Source organism: Aethalodelphis obliquidens, unplaced genomic scaffold (genome assembly GCF_003676395.1).
Source record: "Aethalodelphis obliquidens isolate GAN/ISIS:26980383/991018 unplaced genomic scaffold, ASM367639v1 scaffold2, whole genome shotgun sequence".
Lineage (NCBI taxonomy): Eukaryota > Metazoa > Chordata > Mammalia > Artiodactyla > Delphinidae > Aethalodelphis > Aethalodelphis obliquidens.
In genome coordinates, this window is record NW_020837946.1 from 18,237,521 (window position 1) to 18,261,923 (window position 24,403).

Sequence of the window (24,403 nt, forward strand, 5' to 3'; positions counted from 1 at the left end):
CCCCCAGCTCCCTCTAAGTGAGGATGCCCTTTCTTGGTGACCCCACATTCCAGCCTTACTGGGGTCAGGAGGGCTTCCTGCCCGATGTGGGATCCCCGCCCCCACCCCTAGCTCCCGGCAGCCTCTCCTGGTCGTCCGGCTGCTGGCCCTTTGCTGCTCCCTTCTCGCACACCTCCCCCAGCCCCAGGCCCAATTTAGCTCCTTTAATCTTCCCTGTAATGCAATCTGACTGTTTCCTGAGCACACACTGCACTTCCCAAACTGCCGGTCCCTGGAGAGGGGCGGGGTGGAGGCAGGGTGGCCTCAGCTCTTCCCTGCACTGGAGCACCGCCCCACCTAGCCCCATCCCGGGCACTCCTGCTGTTCCCCTCTTCTTTTCCCCACCCCTAGGAGGCCCCAGGGAGCTCTGGCTGCGCAAGTCTCTGCCATGTGGATTCCATAGCCCAGGCCTGACACGACCCTGATTCCTCACCTCGTCTTTTCCCACCTCCTCAGAGCCTTTGCCCATGCTAATTCCCTCTGCCTGGAATACCCTCATCTCCACAGTGCACTTCTTCCTATGAAACTCTTACCCTCTCCCCTCTCAAGGACCAGCTTAAGCCCGGTTTCCCAAATTCCACAGATTGCCTGGGCCCCTAATCCCAGGTCTGCCTCACACCAGCCATGTGACCTTGAGCAGGTTGCTTCCCTCTCCAAGTCTCCATTTGCTCATCTGTAAATGGGGATCATAATAGTGCATCCCTCAGAGGGTGGCTACGAGGATTGAGTTACTTTACATAAAGTGCTGAGAACAGTTCTGGGTACATGGTAAGTGCTATTTAAGTGTTAAACGAAAATATCTTTTCCTGCCTTGTATTACAATGACTTTATTTCCTCCAAGCTAAGACACCATGAATTGTGAAACACTTCATTTATTTAATTACATCATTTCAGGGGGGAAAAGAAGGCTTACTGTATGAAACGTACAAATTATCTGTAAGCGGTCTTCCAATTTCATATATGTGTAAATTGTTCAGTAACGATATTTGTGTAGCAGACTCTCTGCTTCATCCAGTCTCCTTTTCAGCTTCTTGTGTATTCATTGTTTATGGTCGGTGCCCAAGGGCTTGGGTTCAGGTTCTTACTCCCAAATTGTATTTAGCTAGGGGGTTTTTAGTAAATTCTTCGGCTCCTTTAAGCCTCAGTTTTTCCTAAATGGCTAAAATAATTCACAATTGTAGTGGATATTAAATGAGATGATATATGTTTAAGGCGTTTAGCCCCTTATTGGATATTCAACCAGGACAGCTATCATTACTGTGATGATTTTTAAACTTTTGTTGAAATCTGGGCTCTCCAAGGACGAGAGAGGTGGAGGAGAGCTGGTATTACATGGTTGAAGTGCCCTCCAGTGGCCATATCGGAAAGCTGCAGGCTTCTGGTGTGCTTCGGGAGTCCTTCCTTTGCTGGTCCAGGAACTAACTCAGCCACCCCCAGCCCGGTACAGGCTCATCCAACCCTCCTGGAATTCTTCACATCATCTTTCCTTTTACAGAGGCCGTAAGAGACTTTTAAAAAGTACTTAATAGGATACGAGACTAGGAGCAGAGCTTTAACCCAGGAAGGCTACAGCCTGGGCATACACTGTCTCTCAAAGCTTGTGGGCCCAGGGCCCTGCGGCTGGGAGGTTGGGTGGTGGAAAGCTGTGTGCTGGGCATCGGTTCTCCTCTGACCTGGACACTATGGGATCTGGCCTGTGAGAGACCCCTCTTGCTGCCCACATCCAAAACTCTAGCATAGAACAAGTGTAGCCCCTTCCAAGTATCTACTTCTGGGCTGTGACAGATTTGTATTTTGTTCACCCTCCCTCCCTCTCTTCCTTCCTTCCTTCCTTCCTCCATCCATCGATATTTATTGAACACTGGCTGTGTACCAGGCCCCACATCCTAGGTGCTGGGGGTTAGAAAGATCAATTTTAACACAGACAAAAACACAGCTGCCGAGAGTTGTTCACAGTGTCCCAGACGCCACATGCAGAGTTAATCCTTGTATCTGAGTGTTTACGGCGTCTCCGTGTGGCTGAGTGGGAGGGCAGAGGCAGGAACGTCAGATCCAGGCTGCCTGATGTCTCCTGATGAGACGTGTCCACAGTGGATGATTTGTCTGGCCGGCTTTCAGGGCTGACTTCCCCCTCCCACTCTGCTCCTCTGAGAAGTCCTCCCCATTTCAAACACTGACCGAACTCCTAGCTCCACCAGCATGGGGGTCCCTGAGCTCCCTTCCCTTCCCCCACCACTTCCCTTTCCCCGGGATCGAATCAGCCAATACTTAGCATCTAACCCCAGCTCACAGGCCAACTCCCCATTGTCCAGGACTGAGAGGAAGGAGCCTTCCTCCAGAGTCATTGCATGGGAGGGTGACTGGAGGTACCACCATGTTTTTGGAAGATGTCAGGAACGGGAGGAAGGGCTGGGTTGGTGATGTGTACATGGTTCCTGGGACTCTGTTGCCTCCTTGAGCTGCCATCTCCCCTCCCCTTCATGATCAAACTTCTCAAATGTCTTTCTACACCCTTCCTCAGTATTCTGTTGCTTTCTCCTAATTGTTCCATTTCCTCAGATTTCTTCCCAACTGTAGTAGCACAGGCTATTGGGCCCTCGCTGGGTCCCCTCAACTCCTAGACCAGTGCTGTCCAACAGAAATGTAACCGGGAGCCACATATGTCATTTCAAATGTTCTAGTAGCCACCTTTTAAAACGGTAAAAGAAACAGGTGAGATCAATAATATAGTTAACCCAATGTATCCAAAATATTATTATTTCAACATGTAAGCAATGGTCAAAAATTGAGATATATGAATATTTTGTCATAATCTGATGTATACATTATTTTATACGTACAGCACCTCTCAATTCGGACTAACCACATTTCAAGCTGCTCAGGTGGCTGGTGGCTGGCGTATTGGGCAGTGCAGTTCCAGAACCTGCATTCACTACTTGGCACACCCTCTTTCGCTCTCTGTGACTGATCGTCTCATTTCCATGTGTCCTGTCTCCCCAGGGAGATTCAAAGTCCCCTGGGTCAGAGTCCTCACTTTTTCATCCCTGTATCTCCCGTGGCACCTTAAAGCTGTGCGCCACACTCACGAGGCTCTGCAAGCACGTTTGTTGATGGGAGTGAGTGCTGGGGATTGATTTTTGTGTTTTCGTTATGGCTGTAAATGGTGTGCTATAGATTGCTTCTATAGATGCACCCTGCTGCAGTAGTAGCAGAAACAAGCAGCCTGGTTGTCCGCACAGGCAGAGCCCTGGGGCCGATGGGGCTCACCTACCCAGGCCGGGGAAATCCTGCCAGACCACGTACCATTTCTCTGGCTTAAGAGCCTGTCGTTGCCACCGTGCGCTCCTCCCTGCAACCCCATCTCCGTTAGACCTCGGATAGAGCCCTTGTCAGGGAGCATTACACAAAGGATGTGTCTCTGGCCTCCCACCACCAGGCTGGGAGCTCCTCGGGACAGAAAAGGAGTTTTATTCAGATCGACAAGAGCCTGACCTGCAACAGGTGCACAAAACATATTTGTCAAATGAATAAATGAATGGATGGCTGGAGCCAGCCAAGCCTCTCATTCATGTACTCGTGCACCCAAAAGAATCTTTGAGCACTTACTACATGTCAGGCACTGTGCTAGACACTAAGGACTCAGCATGAACAAAGCCAACGAGGGCTGTGCCTACTGGAGCTCACAGTCTGAGCAGGGGAAATAGACCACTGTAGCCTCCTGGAATACAGGACAGCCTTCCCCAGGTCAAGGGTCATCATTTAGACCCTTGGCCACAGTAGGCTAGACTGACCCTTGGGTGCTGTGAGGACCTTACTGTTTCAAATTGCATTGATGATATCATAATGGGCCCTGTGGGATAGACCAGGACCCTGCAGTTCAGAGCAAAGGGGCCAAGGCAGGGGGAGGAGATGGTGGTGTCCATTCAGCCTCTGACAGACCCGGCCTCAGCTCGGGAGGAGGCGGCCAGCGGGTGACCATGGTGCTCAACCTCTCCGCCGCGTCCGTTCCCAACAACTGGCTCCCAGGCTACCCTGAGATAACCAGGGCTGCATTCTAGGCCCGTATTCTCCTGTGGGAATGTCCCAGACAGTGTAGAGCGCCAAGCTGTGAGCCATGCACTGTCTCGGGGACTCGGGGGATAAAAAGGTGAACAAGACTTCGTCCCTGTCCTCAAGTTGCTGAGAAATTAGACCCTGAGCAAGGGGCTCACCAGAACATACTCATCATCCTCTTGGTTAACTTTGGCAGAACAGTGTGCTAAGCGGTGATGGAAATACTCCAGACAGGGAATTCCCTGGCTATCCAGTGGTTAGGACTCCGCACTCTCACTGCTGAGAGGTTGGGGAACTAAGGTCCTGAAAGCTACACAGCGAGGCCAAAAAAAAAAAAAGAAAAAGGAAATGCTCCAAACAGCCCAATCTAGTTCCCTAGCTTCTCTCCGTGTCACCCCACAACAGGGCACTGAGCTCCAGGGCAGCCCACCCATTGGCACTCGTGGTTTGGGGAATCTAGACTAGTGTTTCTCAGAATGGTCTAAAGATAGAATTATTTGCAGCCGGTTAAAAATGCGCATCCCCTGGGCCTTCGTGCAAATCTTCCGAAGAAGAATTTTCAAGTGTGGGGCTTGTGAAATCTGCACTTTAAAAAGCACTCTAGGTCTTCTTATCCTAAACACTGCCCTGGAGTGGAAATACCTACCAGAGTCCCCAGGTCCCGTATCTGGCTGCCCAGGGTCGGTCGGTTTCTCTGTCCAGAGATGGGTGTCGGCTTTTGATAGTTTATTACTAATGAAAAGCCGTGATTCAGAGGCTGCTGGTGGCCAGCCGTCAGCTTGGAAGGAGTCAGTAGCCACTGAGAACAGAATTCTCTAACTTTTCGATTCATCTATAAAACGCTTACCTGAGCAGACACTGTTTAAAGGCCATTAAAATACCAGACAAAGAATAAGCCAGTCCCTGGATCTTTATAGACATATTTACTCAAACCCAAGTGCTTGCAAAGGGTACATAATAGGGAAGAAAAATGAGCAGGCACCCCTAGAAATACGAACTGAAAGTAAACAGCCCTGTTCACCAAAATAAACAGGCCAAATCCAGCGAGGATTAAATGACCTCTAGTCAGGGAGGTTCGGAGACAGAAATGCCCCATCTTGGCTCCTAGAAGTTGAGGTGAGGGTCTTTCCCTGCCACCTGGGGGCATGATCCGGCTTTGCAGGGGCACATTAGGGGGTCAGGGCCACGCCTGCAAGGGCAGCCACTAGCCTTGTGGGTGTGAGTGCTCCCCAGAACTCCCCAGCTGCCTGCTACAGGGCCTGAAACCTCCAAGATTAAAGATCAAGGAGTGTGCCCTAAAACGCCTCTGATGAAATGTGCCTTTTCTGGAGGTGTAGCCCCTCAAGTCACTACTATTTGTGGTTTATTCATTAATTTCCTAAACATATGTTTAGCACTCAGTGTGTTTCGGGCCCTGTGCCAATCACTAAAGGTATCAAAGTAAGGCATAAACCTGCCCTCAAGTTGCTCACAGTTTAGTATGAGAGATAAGATTGAGAGATGATAACAGCTTTTTCTTAACCTTTTTTTTTTTAATTGAAGTTTAGTTAATTTACTATGTTGTGTTAAGTTTCAGGTGTACAGCAAAGGGATTCAGATATATATATATATATATTCTTTCTCAGATTCTTTTCCATTATAGGTTATTACAAAATATTGAATATAGTTCCCTGTGCTATACACTAGGTCCTTGTTGTTTACCTATTTTCTATATAGTAGTGTGTAATCGTAGCTAACATTTACTGATCATTTATTATTTGACAAACAATGATAAGCATTTCACATGCATTATGTCATTTAATTCTCCTAGCATTATAAGGTTATTACTGTTATCTTCCCCCATTTTACAGATGAGGAAACTGAGGCTCAATATCTGTGTTATGACAGTAAATGTTTAACAGTCAGCTCTCTGGAGGAAAAGAACAAAGCCCTGATTTGTAGGATGTGCCAATTGCGGTGGTGTAAATACTCCCAGGCCGGTCTCAAGCCACCAGCCTGAAGTCACTGAATGTGGAGCTGGAAGGGGTGAGAGTGTGAGCTGGCTCCATCACAGCACTGCAAATGGCCAGTCAATGAAGGAGCTAGAACTTAAACCCAGGGGTGTCTGCTCCTGAGCCCGCGTGCTTAACCACTTTGTTATACTGTCAATAACTACACAAGGTCATTGACATTTGAGAGGGAAACCTCTTAAGACCTATGTGACATGCTGGTTTTACAATGCTGCATAAAACTCCCAAGGTTAATAACCAGCACTTCCCTATATCTCTTTGTTTTTATCACAGGAACAGTTGGTTTTCTTTTGAGGGCCTTTAAAAAAAAAAACTTTTTATCTTGAAATAATTATACATTCACAGGAGGTTGCAAAAATAGTACAGAGAGGTCCTGTGTACCCTTCACCTGGTTTCCCCCAATGGTTACATCTTACACAACTACAGTACAGTATCACAACCAGGCCAGTGACATTGGTGAAATGTGTGTGAACAGTTCTATGCCATGTTATCCAGGATTGTCAGACTTAGCAAATAAAAATAAAGGACAGGGCTTCCCTGGTGGCGCAGTGGTTGAGAGTCTGCCTGCTGATGCAGGGGACGCGGGTTTGTGTCCCGGTCTGGGAAGATCCCACATGCCATGGAGCGGCTAGGCCCATGAGCCATGGCCACTGAGCCTGCGCGTCCGGAGCCTGTGCTCCGCAACGGGAGAGGCCACAACAGTGAGAGGCCCGTGTACCGCAAAAATAAATAAATAAAAATAAAATAAAGAACACTCAGTTAAATTTTATTTTTAGTGTAAGTATATCCCATGCAATATTTGGGACACACTTATATTAAGAAATTATCCTTTGTTTATCTGAAATTCAAACTTACTTGGGTGTCCTGTATTTTAACAGGCATCCCTAACTTTATCACATGTGTAGTCACGCAACCACTATTATAATCAAGATACAGGGACTTCCCCGGTGGCGCAGTGGTTAAGATTCCGCACTCCCAATGCACAGGGCCTGGGTTCGATCCCTGCTCAGGGAACTAGATCCCGTGTGCATGCTGCAACTAAGAGTTCACATGCCACAACTAAGGAGCCCGCCTGCCTCAACTGAGACCCAGTGCAACCAAATAAATAAATAAATATTTGTAAAAAATAGTCTGATCTAAAAAGAGTTTTTTAAAAAAATCAAGATACAGAACCATTCCACCACTATAAAGATGTTCCCTGCGCTGCTCTTTTAGAGTCACACCCATCCCTTCCCCCACCTTCCCTGGCCTTTGGCAACCACTCCTCTGATCTCCATGTCTATAATTTTGTCATTTTCTTCACTTAGCATAATGCCTATGAGATCCATCCAAGTTGCTGCGGTTATCAATAGTTTGTTCCTTTTTATTGCTGGGGAGTATTCTACGAGGGCCATTTCTCACAAATAACAATCACTTTAAGAAATTTCATCCATTCAGTAAATATTCATTGTATATCTACTATGGGCCAGGTGCAGACATGAAGCATGGGGAACTGGTTGCTGTCAGCGTTTGGGTTTTCGCCAGACAAGTAAGCAGACCTAGAGCAAGCAAGGAACACGGACGTGTGTGCAAACGAGTGATTACAGATGGAACACATGAGTTATGATGGGTCGGAGGGGAGTGGAGATGAGAAGAGTGAGGAACGGGGAAGAGGTAGGATCACTACTTTGCAGTTCTTGTGTAGGTGAGGAAGTAATAGAGTTGGGTACCCTTTTCTGAGGGTTTCCCTACCTCGTTCGCAGTTTACTTTTTGTTTAAAATATCAATATCAAAAGAAACATTCCATCCAACACAAACGACACAATTTCTATATCAGAGGATAATATGGATTTTTTTAAATAAACAATGTAACTTTTAAAAAAAATTTCTTTATTTGTCTGCGCTGGATCTCAGTTGTGGCATGTGGGATCTAGTTCCCTGACCAGGGATCAAACCCAGGCCCCCTGCATTGGGAGCACGGAGTCTTAACCACTGGACTACCAGGGAAGTCCCGATAATGATAATACAGCTTTAAGTGGGGTTTTGTATTTTTTATTTTTGGCCATGCCGCACGCTTGTGGGATCTCAGTTCCTGGGAACCCCCTGAGTAGGTATTTTTAAACTGAAGGCTTTAGGGTTAAATGCTAACCAACAAATGCTGACCAACTCAGGGTACAGAAGAAAACAAAAATTATGGTCACAGAAAGTATTTAAAGATCATCTTTCCACCTGTTACTTTTTAGTTTAGTTTTTTAAAGTTTTTCTATCTACACACATAGGAAAAAAATTCAAAAAGTGCAAAAGGATTCCTAGGAACCCTTTTTATAGGATAAAGAAAGTGTTTCTTCTACCCACCTCCCCAGCCCTCAGCTACCCCGGTTCTCCTTTCCAGAGTCAGTTACCATTTTTTTGTGGCTCCTGACGTACATTAAACACATAAGAATATGTGTGTATCTGTGTATTTATACTCACGAATGACAGCACAGCATAACAGCTATTCTGCACCACCTTGTCTTCTCACTTAGTAATATATCTTGGAAATGGTACCTGTAGAGGCACTTCATTCTTTGTAACTATATAAAATGCTTTTCAAACCTCCCTCCTAGAAAATGATTGGTTGAAAATTATAATATTGCCTGAGCTACTTAACTCAAGGCATCCTGGGATTTGCAGTTCTCACTCAGCTGAGTCTTACTTGGAAAATAGGACTTGAGCAGAAGACACGTGTTGGAAACTAAAGTGCCCTTCCAACAACAACGTAAGAGAACAAATTGTACCGTGTTATGCAAGACCCTATCATTCTACCCAGAAGCAAATTATTTACTTATCGAAACAACCAAGATATCTACCAGCAATGAGATACCCAGGGCTATCTTGGCATCAGGAAATCAAGATCATCTGATTCAGGTCCTCACTGCATCCATTTTAGCAGACAGGGCAGGACACACACACACACACACACACACCCCCCACACACTCCATATGCCTTCTCTTCCTTACAGCTTTGCTTTGGTCTTCTGTATCCCAAATGCATTATGTGACAAATTACTACTTAGGGACCTTCTCTCATAAACTGATGGATCAGAAAGGACCCACATATCAAATCAACTCACACTGAAATGTGTAACCTACTGCTATGTTAACTCACAGGCATTTGCACTTTAATAGCTGTTAAACCAGGAAGATAAATGAATAATGGTAGCATTGTAAACACCAACTAAGGGCTGGTAGGGAAGGTTTTCTCTGGAGGCTGAGGGCAAGAATGATTCCCAGAGACTTTTGTTTGGATAGCCGAGGTCCCCCCTTGACTCTTCACTTCATACCCAATACCATTTCCTTATCCAGAGATGACCACTCTCCTTCCAAACCCGTTTCCATGAATTTACATACATATTTATATAAAATCTAGGAATTTAGCTCACTGTGAGAGTTTTACCAAAATACTCTTGTCCTATAAATATTATTCTGGAAATTACTTTCTTTTTCACTCAATAAATTTGGCCCTTTTTCCTATGATAATACGTAAAGATTGACCTCACATTGTTTTTTACTGCCATACGGTACTCTGAAACACTGTGTCTCAAACTTTAATGTGAATTCAGATCATCTAGGGATCTTGTTAACATGCAGATTCTGATTCGGTAGGTCTGGGGTAAACCTTGAGGTTCTGAATCTCTGAAAAATTCCCAGGTCAACGAATCACAACTTGAGGAACAAAGGTGTAGAGTGTGGGTGAAGTTGTGTGGTAGAACCGACTTGGACCAGCTCATAAGAACTGATTGTCAAATTTCCAGGAATTTTGTGGTCCTATTGTGAAACACAGCAATCATTAAAAATGAAATTATTTAAACTTACAATTAAATAAATTATATTACAAACAGAGATAATAAATACTCAAAAATCATCACTTTCCTAATTATTTTACTATAAATCTATGTTCCTAAGGTTATTTGTGTCTATTACATCTGTTTGGTGGAAATCTACACAACGGTGTACTTTTCCACATTCCTTCCCAACTCCACATTCAGTTCACGTTGGTAGCTTAGAATCAGCCACGGGTAATGTTCACACCACAGAAATTGGGTAGAAAAGCATACTCCATTACTCCAAGCCTTCTCTGACATTTGATATTACCAATCTTTTTCATTTTTGCTAATCTGACAAATCAAAAATGGTATCTCATTTTTCACTTGCATTTCCCTGGTTACAGTGAGATTGGGTCATGCATGTGCTCATTCCTAGGAATTTAATAGTATTTCTTGTTCTTGTAAATAAGACCTTTTTACTATTATATTTTCTGGTTGATTACTGTACAGGAAAGCCGATGATTTTTCCAATCAGGCCACCCCTTCTTCCAGTTCTAACAGCTTGTCTGTTTATTTTCTTGCTAATCAAATAATCCACAAATAGTGACAGACTGTGCTTTTCTATATATAATTGTTTCTTTTGTGACACTGGCTCTGACTGCAGGTCCACACTGACTACCAGTGATAATAGCTCATCAGTACCTTGCTTCTGATTTGAACAGGGACACTTCTATATTTCCCTATTAATGTCTGCTGTAGATTTCTGGTCTCTTAAGAGGATTTTGGGTTTTTTTGTTTGTTTTGTTTTTGTTTTGGCACGCTTGAACCTGCCCCCTTGGCAGTGAAAGCGCGGAGTCCTAACCACTAGACCGTCAGGGAATTCCTGGTTTTGTTTTTCTTAAGACTGGCTGTTCCATTTTTCAAACATTTAGTTTCACTTTCTAAGTTTTGCATTTTGTTGATATTTGAATTGCTCACATTAACATATACTCTTTTTTTAACTATCAGACAATGCACTTTTATTTGAATTAAGTTTTATTTTCACTTTTTTCAAATTGAAATATAGTTGATTTGCAATGCTGTGAACATGTACTCTTTTTTGTGATCAGAATGTTAAAGATTTTTTTTTTTTTTGCGGTACGCGGGCCTCTCACTGTTGTGGCCTCTCCCGTTGCGGAGCACAGGCTCTGGACGCGCAGGCTCAGCGCCCATGGCTCACGGGCCCAGCCTCTCCCCGGCATGTGGGATCTTCCTGGACCGGGGCACGAAGCCGTGTCCCCTGCATCGGCAGGCGGACTCTGAACCACTGCGCCACCAGGGAAGCCCCTGTTAAAGATTTTTAAGTCCCTCTCCCTTACCCGTGTCCTTGAGTGTGTCCCTTCCCCAGCAGCCAGCCTCTGGCTCCTCAGAGAACAAGAATGTTCTCTCCATGTTCCGCTCAGCAGTGAAACTTTATACATAATGGCATTGCAGTGAATGGTTAGGGAATGCCATGAATTTAACCCATCACCTAGTGTGTATATTCCTGAATACTCCATTGCAATATCTACTCCTTTGAATTGAGGGCAGCAGGATCTTTCCAACTACTCCCCACTCCCCTGACATTCCTACTCCAGTACATAAACGGCAGATTGCTCCATCGACCTGTAATCCCTGGAATGTTAACAACCCTGGTAGTTGGCCCCTGTTTTGAACCTAGGGGCCACCAAAGTCCTGATCAGAATCGATGGCTAGGCAGGGGCCTGGGGTTTTATTTTATTTTTTTTTAAACTAATTTTTAGTAGAGGATAGTTGATTTACAATGTTGTTTTACTTTCTTCTGTACAGCAAAGTGAATCAGTTATACATGTACATATATACACTCTTTTTTAGATTCTTTTCCCATATAGGTCATTACAGAGTATTGAGTAGAGTTCCCTGTGTTATACCGTAGGTCCTGCTTAGGTACCTATTTTATATACAGTAGTGTGTATAAGTCAATCCCAATCTCCCAATTTGTCCCTCCCCCCCTTCCCCCTTGGTAACCATAAGTTTGTTTTCTACATCTGTGACTCTATTTATGCTTTGTAAATAAGTTCATTTTTACCATTTTTTTGGATTCCACGTAAAAGTGGTATCATATATTTGTCTTTCTCTGTCTGACTTACTTCACTCAGTATGACAATTTCTAGGTCCATCCATGTCGCTGCAAGTGGCATTATTTTGTTCTTTTTGTGGCTCCGTAATATTCCATTGTATATGTACCACATCTTCTTTTTTTTTTCTTTTGTGGTACGCGGGCCTCTCACTGTTGTGGCCTCTCCCGTTGTGGAGCACAGGCTCCAGACGTGCAGGCTCAGCGGCCATGGCTCATGGGCCCAGCCGCTCCGCGGCATGTGGGATCTTCCCAGACCGGGTCACGAACCCCTGCATCGGCAGGCGGACTCTCAACCACTGTGCCACCAGGGAAGCCCATACCACATCTTCTTTATCCATTCCTCCATCGATGGACATTTAGGTTGCTTCCATGTCCTGGCTATTGTAAATAGTGCTGTGATGAACACTGGGGTGCATGTATCTTTTTGCATTATGGTTTTCTCCGGATATATGCCCAGGAGTGGGATTGCTGGATCATATGGTAGCTCCATTTTTAGTTTTTTTTAAAGGAACCTCCATGCTGTTTTCCATAGTGGCTGTACCAGTTTACATTCCCACCAACAGTGCAAGAGGGTTCCCTTTTCTCCACACCCTCTCCAGCATTTATTGTTTGTAGATCTTTTGATGATGGCCTTTCTGACTGGTGTGTGTCTGGGGTTTTATTTATTTATTTTAAATTTATTTATTCATTAATTTATTTTTGGCTGTGTGGGGCCTTCATTGCTGCGTGTGGGCTTCAGTAGTTGTAGCACGCGGGCTCAGTAGTTGGGCACAGGGGCTTAGTTGCTCTGCAGCATGTGGGATCTTCCCAGACCAGGGCTCAACCCCATGTCCCCTGTATTGGCAGGTGGATTCTTTTTTTTTTTTTGGCAGGTGGATTCTTAACCACTGCGCCACCAGGGAAGTCCCTGCCTGGGTTTTTTAAATTGCTACTTACCACTCTTGACACAGGAATATGGGAATTGCCTCCAAGAACATATGGAGTTTGTCTTTTTCTGTCGTTTTAAGAAGGGCAAAGAGTACAGATGTCAGAGTCAAATTCCAGATGTATCCAAACAGCTATGTGATCTTGGACAAGCCATTAATTTCTCTGTTGCTTAGGGACCTCCCATGTAACGTAACGTTTACCAAGAAAAAAGCCCAGTGAAGGTCTGAAAATGGGTTATTCCAGGCCCCGGGAATCAAATTAATTGAGTCCAAACCCCACCTCTGCCACTTACCACCTTGGACAGGTTACTCGTCTCTATATTTCGGTTTGGTCACGTATAAAATGGGGACAGTAAAGATATAAAGTTGATAGGGCAGTGGTGAAGATTAAGCTAGCACATTAAGCTTTATCATAAAGCTTATTGTGAACCCTCCATGAACATTAGCCACGTTGCTTTTATTATCACCAGGGTGCCTGTGGAGAGAGAGAGCACTTTGTACAGCACCCTTCGGCCCAGGTGAGCTAGCAGGGACTTTTTTACCTGGACTCCCTGACCCGGGGGAGGGGCGGGGGCTGGCGGTTCCCGGCTGTCCTAGCACCTCCCGGTCGGCAGAGGGCGCCCGCTACCACCGTGGAGAGGGCGGGGCGGGCGGGGCGAGCGGCGGGGGCGGGGCGGGACGGGGAGGGCAGCGGGAGTGGGGGCGGGCCGTGCGAGCGGACTCAGGCCCACGCGTAAGGCCATGCAGGTAGGTGGCCACCGCTCGCCCCGCACGAACTTCGATCGCAGACCCGACCAGGCGCATGCTCGGGCCCAAGCTCAGAAGCGCGCTTGCTGACGTGGGGGTTCCGCCCGACCCTAAACGAAACCGAAAGTCCGGCCCCGGGTGACCTTACCTTCCTGGGGTTGTTAAAGGGTGGCCTGCGAGACACCGAGGTGGGGTGTTCCCTAGAGAACAGGGCTTTGGTTCTTGGATGGGATCGCGCGCTCGGTACAGGCCGGCCCAGAGTTAGGGGCCCGATTGCGAGCTCGGAGTTTGGGAACTGACCGGGGTTTCCAGCCGGTCGGGCACTTGGGGCGGGACTTGGGGGGGCTGGGCTGAAGCTCGGATTCGGGGGCGCGCCGTCCGGGACGAGCTGGGCGGGGAGCGCAGCGCGGGTTGTGGTACTTTGGGGGTTGGTTGGTTGGCTGGAGGCCCGGCATCTGCGTCCCTCGGTGAGGAAAGGGGCGGAAGCAGAGGTCTGAGCCTTGGAGCGGTCACTTCGTGGGGGTTGGCTGGGAGAGTTCCCGAAGCTTAGATAGATCAGGGGTCCTAGACCTCGTAGGAATCTGAGCGCCCCCTCCGCTAGGTGGCCATGAGCGGCAGGGCCCGCAAGGAGGCGGTGCAAGCAGCGGCCCGGGAACTTATCAAGTTCGTGAACCGGAGCCCCTCTCCTTTCCACGGTGAGTGACCAGGGCAGCCGAGGCAGGTGGTGGCCGGTGTGCCTCCTACCGGCTTCCATCGCTGTGAGAGGCTTCTTTCCCTACAGCTGTGGCCGAGTGCCGCAACCGCCTCCTCCAGGCTGGCTTCCATGAACTCAAGGAGACGGAGAGCTGGGATATCAAGCCCGAGAGCAAGGTACCAGGGTGGGGTGGGAGTAGCAGGAACCTAGGCTGGGGCTCGAAGTCCTGCGCCAGCTGGCTGGCTAATCCAACTCAAAACCGCCACCCCAGTACTTCCTGACCAGGAACTCCTCTACCATCATCGCATTTGCTGTGGGTGGCCAGTATGTTCCTGGCAACGGTTTCAGCCTCATTGGGGCCCACACGGACAGCCCCTGCCTCCGGGTAAGGAACTGGGGCTGTGCTGGGGAGGGGAGGCATCAGGGGGTGAGCAGGGAGGAAGACTTGTCACCCCCCTCCTCCACACTTGGGGCCCTTCTCTGTCACTTAGCTTGTCAGTTGTCTGTCTCATCTCCAAATCGTGTCGGGTGGCCTTCGCTGAATTCTTATTCCCCATCATCCCACCCAGGTGAAACGGCGGTCTCGCCGCAGCCAGGTGGGCTTCCAGCAGGTTGGTGTGGAGACCTATGGTGGTGGAATCTGGAGCACCTGGTTTGACCGTGACCTGACCTTGGCTGGACGTGTCATTGTCAAGGTGGGAACTGGGGTTGGATCTGGGAGGCTCTGAGCTTCAGCTGCCTGAAGATTAACTGTCACTTTCCTTCAGGGAACCTGTGGAGAGCACCCCGGGAAAGGGGGGTAGGGGCAGTCCAGGTCAGAGGACCACCTTGGTTAGTCTGGGTGAAGTGGGGGATTTAACCAGCCGCAATTGGGGGAGGGCACCCTGGGCTGACCCGCCTGTTTGGCCACAGTGCCCTACCTCAGGCCGGCTGGAGCAGCGGCTGGTGCACGTGGACCAGCCCATTCTTCGCATCCCGCACCTGGCCATCCATCTGCAGCGAAATGTCAATGAGAACTTTGGCCCCAACATGGAGATGCACTTGTGAGACTGGAGTGGAGGCTGTGGTGACTGGGAGGGGTAGGGTGTGGCACCAGGTGATGGAAGGGGCCCCGCTGGGGCCTGGGAGACCACTACCTAACGGTGGCCACTGTCAGGCTCTACTCTTGGGACCCAGCTGATGTCCAAGGGCCCTCACAGCCCTGCCATATGGGGAGCGAGCTGGGAATTGAAGGACCAGGGCAGTTCCCCATCAGGGGATGCCTGAGCCCAGGAGTGTCCTGCCCTGCTGTGTCCTCCGGTCCTCCCCACACACACCCCCTCCATGTCTCCCCACAGGGTTCCCATTCTTGCTACAGCCGTCCAGGAAGAGCTGGAGAAGGGGACTCCTGAGCCAGGCCCTCTCAGTGCTGTAGTAAGAGCCTCCTGCCCATGGGAAGGGGTGAGCAGGGGGGAAGAGACTGGCCTCTGAGAAGGGGAGAGAGGGGGGAGCGGACCCTCCTCCCAGCATCCTTCTGCCCTGCAGGATGACCGGCACCACTCAGTGCTCATGTCCCTCCTCTGTGCCCATCTGGGGCTGAGCCCCGAGGACATCTTGGAGATGGAGCTGTGTCTTGCGGACACTCAGCCTGCGGTGAGGAGCAGCTGCAGGAACTCGTGGGTGGGGACCTCTGGGATCCCAGCATGTCCCCTCAAGCGCTCGTCGCCTCTGCCAGTCCCCCAATTACTCTCACCCCTGTTTTCCCAGTAGACACCACCCCGCTCTGCTTCCAGGGCAGCGGGTCTCAAAAAGGGCAGGTTTCCCACTTCAGACTTACCTACTTGACTGTAGAGTGAGGTTTGGGCATCAGCGTTCCACAGATTCCCCAGGAGTTTCTGCTACAGGGGTCCCTGTCCACTTTGACCTGTGCTGGTTCCAGACCTCTGAGGACAAGAGGCCTGGATGTGGCCCTCCTCTTCCTGGAGCCGGTCCTTGTGTCTCTCCCAGTTGCCAACAGTAGGAGATTGCTGTGTCTTTGGACGCTCGGCCTTGTTTGAACATACGCTGCTTCTGTTTCTCATCTGGTCTCCTCTGTTTATTTCCTTGGTTTTCCGTCTTCTTTTCTTGTTCAGTCCCTCCCTTTTCCTGTCCCACAGGAACTGGTCACGAACTACGGGCCTCCACCCTCCCATCCCTCAGCTCCAGCCCGGCGCTTCTCCATTCTCTGCTCAGCTCTGCACAGCGGGCTCCTAATGCTTGGTCTAGGCCAGGGGCTGGGAGAGGTTGCACAAGGAACCAAGGAGACTCGCTCGAGTACAGGCCCTTTGGGGCTGGGAGAAGAGGGTGAGTCCGGCGGAGGGGATGAAGGTCAGGATGGCTGTCCTGTCTTTCTAGGTCCTGGGTGGTGCCTATGAGGAGTTCATCTTTGCCCCTCGGCTGGATAATCTGCACAGCTGCTTCTGTGCCCTGCAGGTGAGGAGCCGGGGCACCCCCAGGAGCACTGGGGCGGGGGGACCGCCTCAAGCCCTATGGGTCATAGGAAGGCCCCTGGTGCAGGGTGGGCCATGGGGAGGGGCCTAAACGCTGCAGCGTCAGCATCGCTCCTCTTGGCCCCATCCTTGCACTGGCCTGGGGCCAGGGGCTGAGATAGAGGGAAGGCTGAGAGGTTGTTTAGGGCATCACAGTGTCTTGTCCTAAGCCTACTCCTGTTGCTTCTCCTTTAAGCTAATCTTTGCTTCATAGGAAAGGCTCTTGAATCCCACATGGCAATATCATCCTTCTGTCTCTGCTCCCTGCTCGCCTTCCCCGCCAAGCCCTGGCTTAAGCCCATCCAGCCGTCTTTGAACCTTGCGATCTCAGTGGTGTGGTCTCTCTTCCTCCTGGTCACCTTGACATTCCCTACCATCTTTCTACCCTGGTTACTGCCCTCTCTTTCTCACGTCTCATCCCTGTTCCTCCCTCTGTCCTTTTCATACTCTCCTTTGTGCCCCATCCTGTTCCTGGAGACACACTGTGGGCTGTAATTGAGACCAGAGCCAGACGTGGGACCCATGTCCACTTGTGCAGCCAGCCAGCCATTCGTGTCACCTTCACGGAGTCACAGTCTCCTCTTTGGACCTCAGTCTCTTCACTGAGGCCGATTAGTTGACACGATCTGTGTGGTCCTTCTGACTTGCCAGGATTCTCAGCCCTTCCCCTCCGTCTTACACATCCTCCTGCCTTTGCGTGGGGGAGAACACTCAGAGAGGGGTTTCTCCATCCCATTGTAAAGGGCCCTGCATGTCTTCTCACCACGCAGCGCCCTGCAAGATGCAGGCCAGTGACAGGCTGAGCCCGCTTCACTCCAGCCATGACGGTGGGAAGCCGGCAGGCGAGTGTGAACCCCCGAGGTGCTGGTGGGCTGAGTTATGGAAGGAGGAGTGGGGAGGATGATGCTCTGGTTCTCTCCCCAAACTAGGCCTTGATCGATTCCTGCGCAGCCCCTGCCTCCCTGGCCGCGGATCCTCACGTGCGCATGATTGCCCTGTACGACAACGAAGAGGTACGTGAGGGGGTCTGGGGAGGGTCTCCTCTGGAGAGTCTTCTATAGCCAGCCGTGTCCAGCAGCCGCGGCGAGCCAGGGCTGTACTGGAGGCTGCAAAGACAGGTGGGATGCTGCCTGTGCTTCCTCAGCGCTCGGTGTCCCCTTGGATCAGCACGTATCTGCTCTTAGCGTGACCACACCTCTCACATCTCTCTGTGTGCCGTGTGGTGAGCTACTCGAGGACAGGGACTCTGCCCTTTCACCCTGGTGGCCCCAGGACTTAGCCCAGGCTGGGTCCTCTCCTTGTGTGCTTGGGTTAGGGTGCAGGCTTAGACGCCATGGAAGAGCCCACACAGCCGCACAGTTCTCTCCAGGTAACCACACAGGTCAGAGTTAGCAGTTCAGGACAGGTCTCTGCCACCCCAAACACATGGTGTCCATCTCAGGGTCCAGGGTGGCTGTCCAGCTTCTGCTACCATGTCTGTACTGAGTTAGGAAGGAAGAAAAGGGCAAAGGGACAGTGTCCACCCATCCTTTTAAGGGCATGACCCATGGGTGGCATTCATCACTGCCTGCTTTCCCTGGAACTTGGCATAGCCATGTTTAGCTGCAAGGGAAGCTGGGAATGTCATCTCTAGCTGGACGGTCCGATGCTCAGCTACAGCTCGGGTGTTCTGTTATAGAAGGGATCGTGGACAGTTAGCAGCCTCTGTCACATGCATGAAAGAAGATTGACCAGTTAGGTGGGGCACCGTGCTAAGCCCCAGATGTGAGGGTCAGGGCAGAAGGAAGGGAACCAAGAAGGGAAGTAGACTGGAAAGTGCTGGTTCTGCCCCGGAGGTGGCCAAGGATCAGTTTGGCCCCAGCTCACCATCAGCTTTTTGGTGGCACAGGGTTGGGAAGGTGCTGATAACAGCCCACATTCCCCACCCACTGACTCAGTGGGGTCCTGGGCCAGTCTGGGTAGTGGGCCCCTCTGCCTGGCCTCCAGCTCCAGCCCCCGAGCCCGGACCCCTAGAGCCAGGCCTCTGCTATCACCAGGTGGGGTCGGAGAGTGCCCAGGGTGCACAGTCACTGCTGACGGAGCTGGTGCTGCGGCGGATCTCGGCCTCGCCCCAGCGCCTGACGGCCTTTGAGGAAGCCATCCCCAAGTCCTACATGATCAGCGCAGACATGGCCCACGCTGTGCACCCCAACTACCTGTGAGTCTCCCGTGCCAGGCACGCAGTCCTCACACAGCTGGAGACCCGAGCGTGACCTGCCTTCAGGCTCAGCCCTGGGCCTGGGCCTCTCCCCTTCCCCTTCCTCCTCGTTCTGCCAGGACGTTCAGAGGGGACTTCATTTTGACTGCTCCAAGGTTCAGCTGGGTCAAAGTCATGGGTGCCTAACCAATCCAAATAGGTTCTATCTGCAAATCTATCTCCATCTGTAGCTGGAGGCTGCCTGGAGCACTGTGTTTAGCGTGATTCTCAGGTCCTGCCAGGCTGGGTGGGAAAGAATGCTGTGATCCATTAGTGATGTCTGCTATGGGAGAGTGGTGGGTGTTGACAGGCCCAGCTCCTGTTTGCCATCCCCGTCCCTTCTCTGTCTCTTACAGGGACAAGCATGAGGAGAACCACCGGCCCTTATTCCACAAGGTGAGGGGCTCCTGCTTCTCCTTGGGGACTTGGAGGCCTGGCTGGTTCCAGGCCCTAATCTTGTTCCCTCTGGGCCTCTCACCCATCTCTGCCTCACTCTCGACTCCTGGTTTTGCTCTCCCCAGGGCCCTGTGATCAAGGTGAACAGCAAGCAACGCTACGCCTCAAATGCGGTTTCAGAGGCCCTGATCCGAGAGGTGGCCAGCATTGTCGGGGTGCCCCTGCAGGTGAGGGTGGGCCCTACCTGGGAAGGGGTGATGGAGGGAGTGGGGGGGCACAAGCAGATGGCTCCCCAATGAGGGAAGCCTTGTAGATAGTCTTTAGTGGGGGGTGGGTGTCCCAGTAGAGTGAGGAGCATGGGAGTTTGGATGTAGGCAGAGCTGGGATCAGTGCTGGTTCTGCCATGGTGCTGGTCTGTGACCTTGGGCTCATCTCCTAATACGCCTTGATTTCCAGTTTTCATACCTGTAAAATGGAATTCAAGGTACAGTGTGCTCATGGCACATAGTGGGTTAGTCCTGCCTCTTCCCTACCCAGCACCCCCAGCTCCTCTGTGTCTCTCTTACACACCTTGGCAGCTTCCATTAGAGAAGTTCAGGGCCGAGAAACCTGGAACTCATCGTCAATGGCACATCTAGTCGAAGAGAACAAGATAGGGAGATAAGCAATATATAATACATGTGTTAGGATAATACATATATCAGGGACTGGGGCTCAGGTGCTCCAGTGACAAACATAGCAGGCGGGTCCTGGTGCGTCAGGACTAGGACCCTGCAATGATCCCCAGCCTAGGGCTCTCTCTGCTGCACGGGGCCACGCCCCCCTTGTAGAGCTGAGTCGTTCCATTCTCAGGAAGGCCTCTCTGAGGAGGTGACACTTGAGCTGAGACCTAAGTATTGAGAACAAGGCAGCTAGAAGTGAATAGCATCCCTGCCAGAGGGAACAAGGGCAGAAGCTCCCAGGGGCGCAGGAGTGAGCTTGGTCTACGAGGGGGAGCCAGAGCCAGAGTGGTGGAGCCAGGGTGAGAACAGCAGGGAGACGGGGGAGAAGCCTGCCCAGGCCAGTCATGCAGGGCCTTCTAGGCTGTGGAAAGGTGTTTGGATTTTCTTCTAAGGCAGTAGGAAGATGTTAGGGGATTTTTCTTTAATGGCTTACAGCAGAAGCAGGACATGTATACTTTAGAAAATATAAGTGGAAATGAGAAAATAAAACAATCCCCAGAGATCTGTGTATATTCTTCCAGATTCTTTTCTATGTATATACTTAACACACGTTTTTTAAAAAATGAAATCATTTTAGATATATCTTTTGCTTTATTTTTTCACTTAGTATTCTCCACGTTTCCATTTCAGTGAATTTTTGTTTCAGTAAATATATATCTCATTTAATGTACAGATCATTTTCAATTCTCCCCAGTTTTCCCCAAAACTTTCTTTACAGTTGTTTGTCCCACTTTAGTTTCCAGTTCAGGACCACAAGTTATATCTGGTTGCTAATCTAGCACAGCTGCACCGCCTCCTTTTTCTTTTTCTCTTTTTCTTTAAGTAACATTGACTTGTTGAAGAAACCAGGCTGGTCTTCCCTTATAATTTCCTTCCTGGATTTGCTTCCTCTTGGCATCATTGAGCTTGTGCCTCTAGCCCCTGTATCTCCTATAATCTAAAATTCATATCTAAAGGGTCGGTGGATTCAAGTTAAACATTTTTGTTCAGAAGACATCGTGACTGGTGTGTTCTTCCTGTTGTGTCATCCACATATTATCTGGTGATTCACTCTTAGCGATAATAAGATTGATCACTGGATTTGGGGGCGTGCCCCCCAAATCCCTCCACCATCTGGAGGTTTTCCTCTTTTGATTGGATAGTAAACCTGTGCAAGTGATGAGTTCCCCATCAACCAGAAAGGTGTCTGGGTTTAACACCAATTGATAATCTTTGCCTAAATCCATAATTTCATTAGAGTTTACTGAAAAATTCCCCCCCCATTCTTTTATTCCTTTTACGTTTATTAGCTGTCATTCTTCTGTGAAGTAGAACTTTCCCCCATCGAGAGGGCCATTTGGTTATTGTAAAGTATGCTTCCTCCTGGAAAGACTGGACAAATGTTATTCTTTCCCTTAAATAACCACTTTTCAAGGTGAGGTGTTTTAATGCCTGCCTCAAATGCTGGCAAACACGAGGATTTTTTCTTTTCTTTTCCTTTTTTGATGATCATTACGTAGAATCATAGATTTTCAGTGGTTCAGTTTCGTTGGTTCAGTGTGAACCTGGTCCACTGTAATCATGTTATTTCATGCTCCAATTATCATGACTTTGACCAGTGGGAGCCCTTTCAGCATAACTCCTGTGGTCTTTGTCATGACTCTGGAAAGTTGTCTTGCTTTCTGGCACAATAAGAAATCGCAGGCTCATCTTGTTCATTTCTCTCCCCAGACTTGGTAGCTTTTGATGGACACTGATGTTAGAGACCAAAGTCTGGCACCATGAGTGTTCATTGTTATTGGGGGCGGGGAAATGCTTTGGAGCCATTTCTATGGACATGGCTAGGAAAAAATATATGTATTTTTAAAAAGGTGAGTTAATACTGTGATTCTCATTTTTTAAGAAAGAATAGTTATTACTCTATTTGGTTTTGTAATTCTCTTTTCCCTTATGTGGAAAATCTTGATGTCTAACATCATATTATGATTTTCTTATTTACTTTTTTACCAGAATACAAATAAAATAGTTTAAAAATGCCAATAGCCATATTTTTAAAACCACTAAGATTGTTGAGTGATTTTTCTTTGTGTGTGGGTAGGGAGGGGTGCATGTTAAGGAACAAGGTGACATACAGGATACACATATTTTTCAAATCCCTCTGCCCACCATGTGGGGAATGGATTACATGGGAGGCAATGTGATGGTAGCTGGACTAGGGTGGTGGTAATGCAGATGCAGAGAATGGGACCAGTTCAGAATCTACTGTCCTTTGGGCCTGCCGTTTAGTGTTGGCTTTGTGATTTTGTGCTGGTCACATTCACCCTCCGAGCTGGTCGAAGTGGACGATGTACCAGACCCCTTGCAGCCCTGCAGTTCTAAGGTGACTTCCTCCTGGGCCTTAATAAACACACACCTCATGTTGCTCATGAACCTCTCCTCCCCTCCCCAGGATCTCATGGTCCGGAATGACTCTCCCTGCGGAACCACCATTGGACCTATCTTGGCTTCTCGACTGGGGCTGCGGGTGCTGGATTTAGGCAGCCCCCAACTGGCCATGCACTCCATCCGGGAGACAGCCTGTACCACAGGAGTACTCCAGACCCTCACTCTCTTCAAGGTGACTCCCACCCCACCCGAGGAGCAACTGGGCTCCTCCCCCATCTAGTGCCTGGATTGGTTGCTGGGGCAACGTCACCGTCACTGAGTGGCTGGCCTACGTCATGGGGCTGGTTGTCTTGGTGCTACCATGTAGGAAAAGAAGGGTCCCCATTCTTCTCAAGGCACAGGGGCCCTGATCAGCCCCCAGAGGATAATGAAATGTCAGAGAGGGGATCAGGGATGGGAAGCCTGGGGCAGTTGTCAAGTGTGCGTGAGGCAGCTATGCCTTCCTCTCTAGCTGGGGCCATGTTGGTGGACGGTGAGCAGTGAGGCACCCCCATCTGGTCTCCACTAATCTCAAATTCCATGTTACCTTCTATTTTAGGGCTTCTTTGAGCTTTTCCCTTCTCTGAGCCGTAACCTCCTAGTGGATTGAGGCCTCTTGGAAAGACTTCTCTTGCCCTTGAGATGGGAAGTTCTCAGCTGAGCTGAAGCTGGATTATTAAAGTGGATTTTTCACTCAAACTCATTCTGTTGTGCTTCTTTGGAGATTGGAGGCGTGGGCGTTCAGCCGGCTTAAACCTCTGGAACCAGAACAGACCAGGCAGCTGGGGTGCAGGTAGAGGAGCCTGCAAATCCTGGGAGCTGATGGAGGCCGGATTTCAAATCTCTTTTCTCTTTTTTAAGCTCATGCCTGAGTGGGTGGAGATGGTAGGTTCACTATGGGAAGGTCACTTCTGCCATCCCCAGTCCTTCCCATCCCAGAGTAGTTCAGGAGCCCAGCTCAGCCCTCTGAGGTCTGGGTGCTCAACATTAGATGCCCCCAGAGCCTCCCTGGGCAGCCCAGGCTGTTTCCATCCCCCAGTCCCTCCCCATCTTTCCCAGGCGCTGCCAAAAGAAGGACACAGTCCGGGCTTCAGCATCGCCCTGCATCATCCACTTCACTTAGCAGCCACTGGTGTTACTTATGTTATCAATGACCAAGAAACAATTATCACTGAAAAAAATCAAAATAGGAAAAGTCAATGGATAGTATTAATTGATTCCTTCACTCTCTTCCTGGACATTACAAGAAACTTAGCACACTTTAACCAGGTTATCTCTCCTGAGTTTTGTGCTATTGTGGTCATACAGTTTAATCATATATATTTTAAATCCCACAAGCAATATTATTGTTTTATGCATCATATTGTTTTTAAAAACTTAAATGGTCATATTTATATAAAAATTAATTTTCATGTTGGTATCCAAAAATTTGGAAAGACACCAGTTAGCACAATTTTTTTTTTTTACGGTACGTGGGCCCCTCACTGCTGTGGCCTCTCCCATTGCGGAGCACAGGCTCTGGACGCACAGGCTCAGTGGCCATGGCCCACGGGCCCAGCCGCTCCGCGGCATGTGGGATCCTTCCGGACCGGGTCATGAACCCCTGTCCCCTGCATCGGCAGGCAGACTCTCAACCACTGTGCCACCAGGGAAGCCCTGTTTGAACATTCTTATAGTAAAAATGTGGGAACAAATTTTAAAAATTCAATCTAAAAGAAGGAGAAATGAGAAAAAAAAGAAGAGGTGAAG

At 49.1% G+C, this 24,403-nt stretch overlaps 1 protein-coding gene across 3 annotated transcripts; it reads left to right on the top strand.

The window, feature by feature from the left end:
• Positions 1–13,650: 13,650 nt before the first annotated feature.
• DNPEP (aspartyl aminopeptidase) lies at positions 13,651–23,353 on the top strand. Of its 3 annotated transcripts, none has more exons than XM_027120696.1 (15): positions 13,651–13,696; positions 14,298–14,391; positions 14,478–14,566; positions 14,662–14,775; positions 14,960–15,085; positions 15,303–15,433; positions 15,728–15,803; positions 15,915–16,022; positions 16,764–16,841; positions 17,827–17,910; positions 18,934–19,094; positions 19,490–19,529; positions 19,655–19,756; positions 22,680–22,847; positions 23,214–23,353. In XM_027120696.1, the coding sequence occupies exons 1-15, from the start codon at positions 13,691–13,693 to the stop codon at positions 23,262–23,264; spliced, it is 1,428 nt and encodes a 475-aa protein (XP_026976497.1). In that variant the 5' UTR covers positions 13,651–13,690; the 3' UTR covers positions 23,265–23,353. The 3 variants fall into 3 exon arrangements, with proteins under 3 accessions (XP_026976497.1, XP_026976518.1, XP_026976508.1); XM_027120717.1 differs by lacking the exon at positions 13,651–13,696 and adding an exon at positions 13,734–13,884; XM_027120707.1 differs by lacking the exon at positions 13,651–13,696 and adding an exon at positions 13,816–13,834.
• The last annotated feature ends 1,050 nt before the right edge of the window (positions 23,354–24,403 follow it).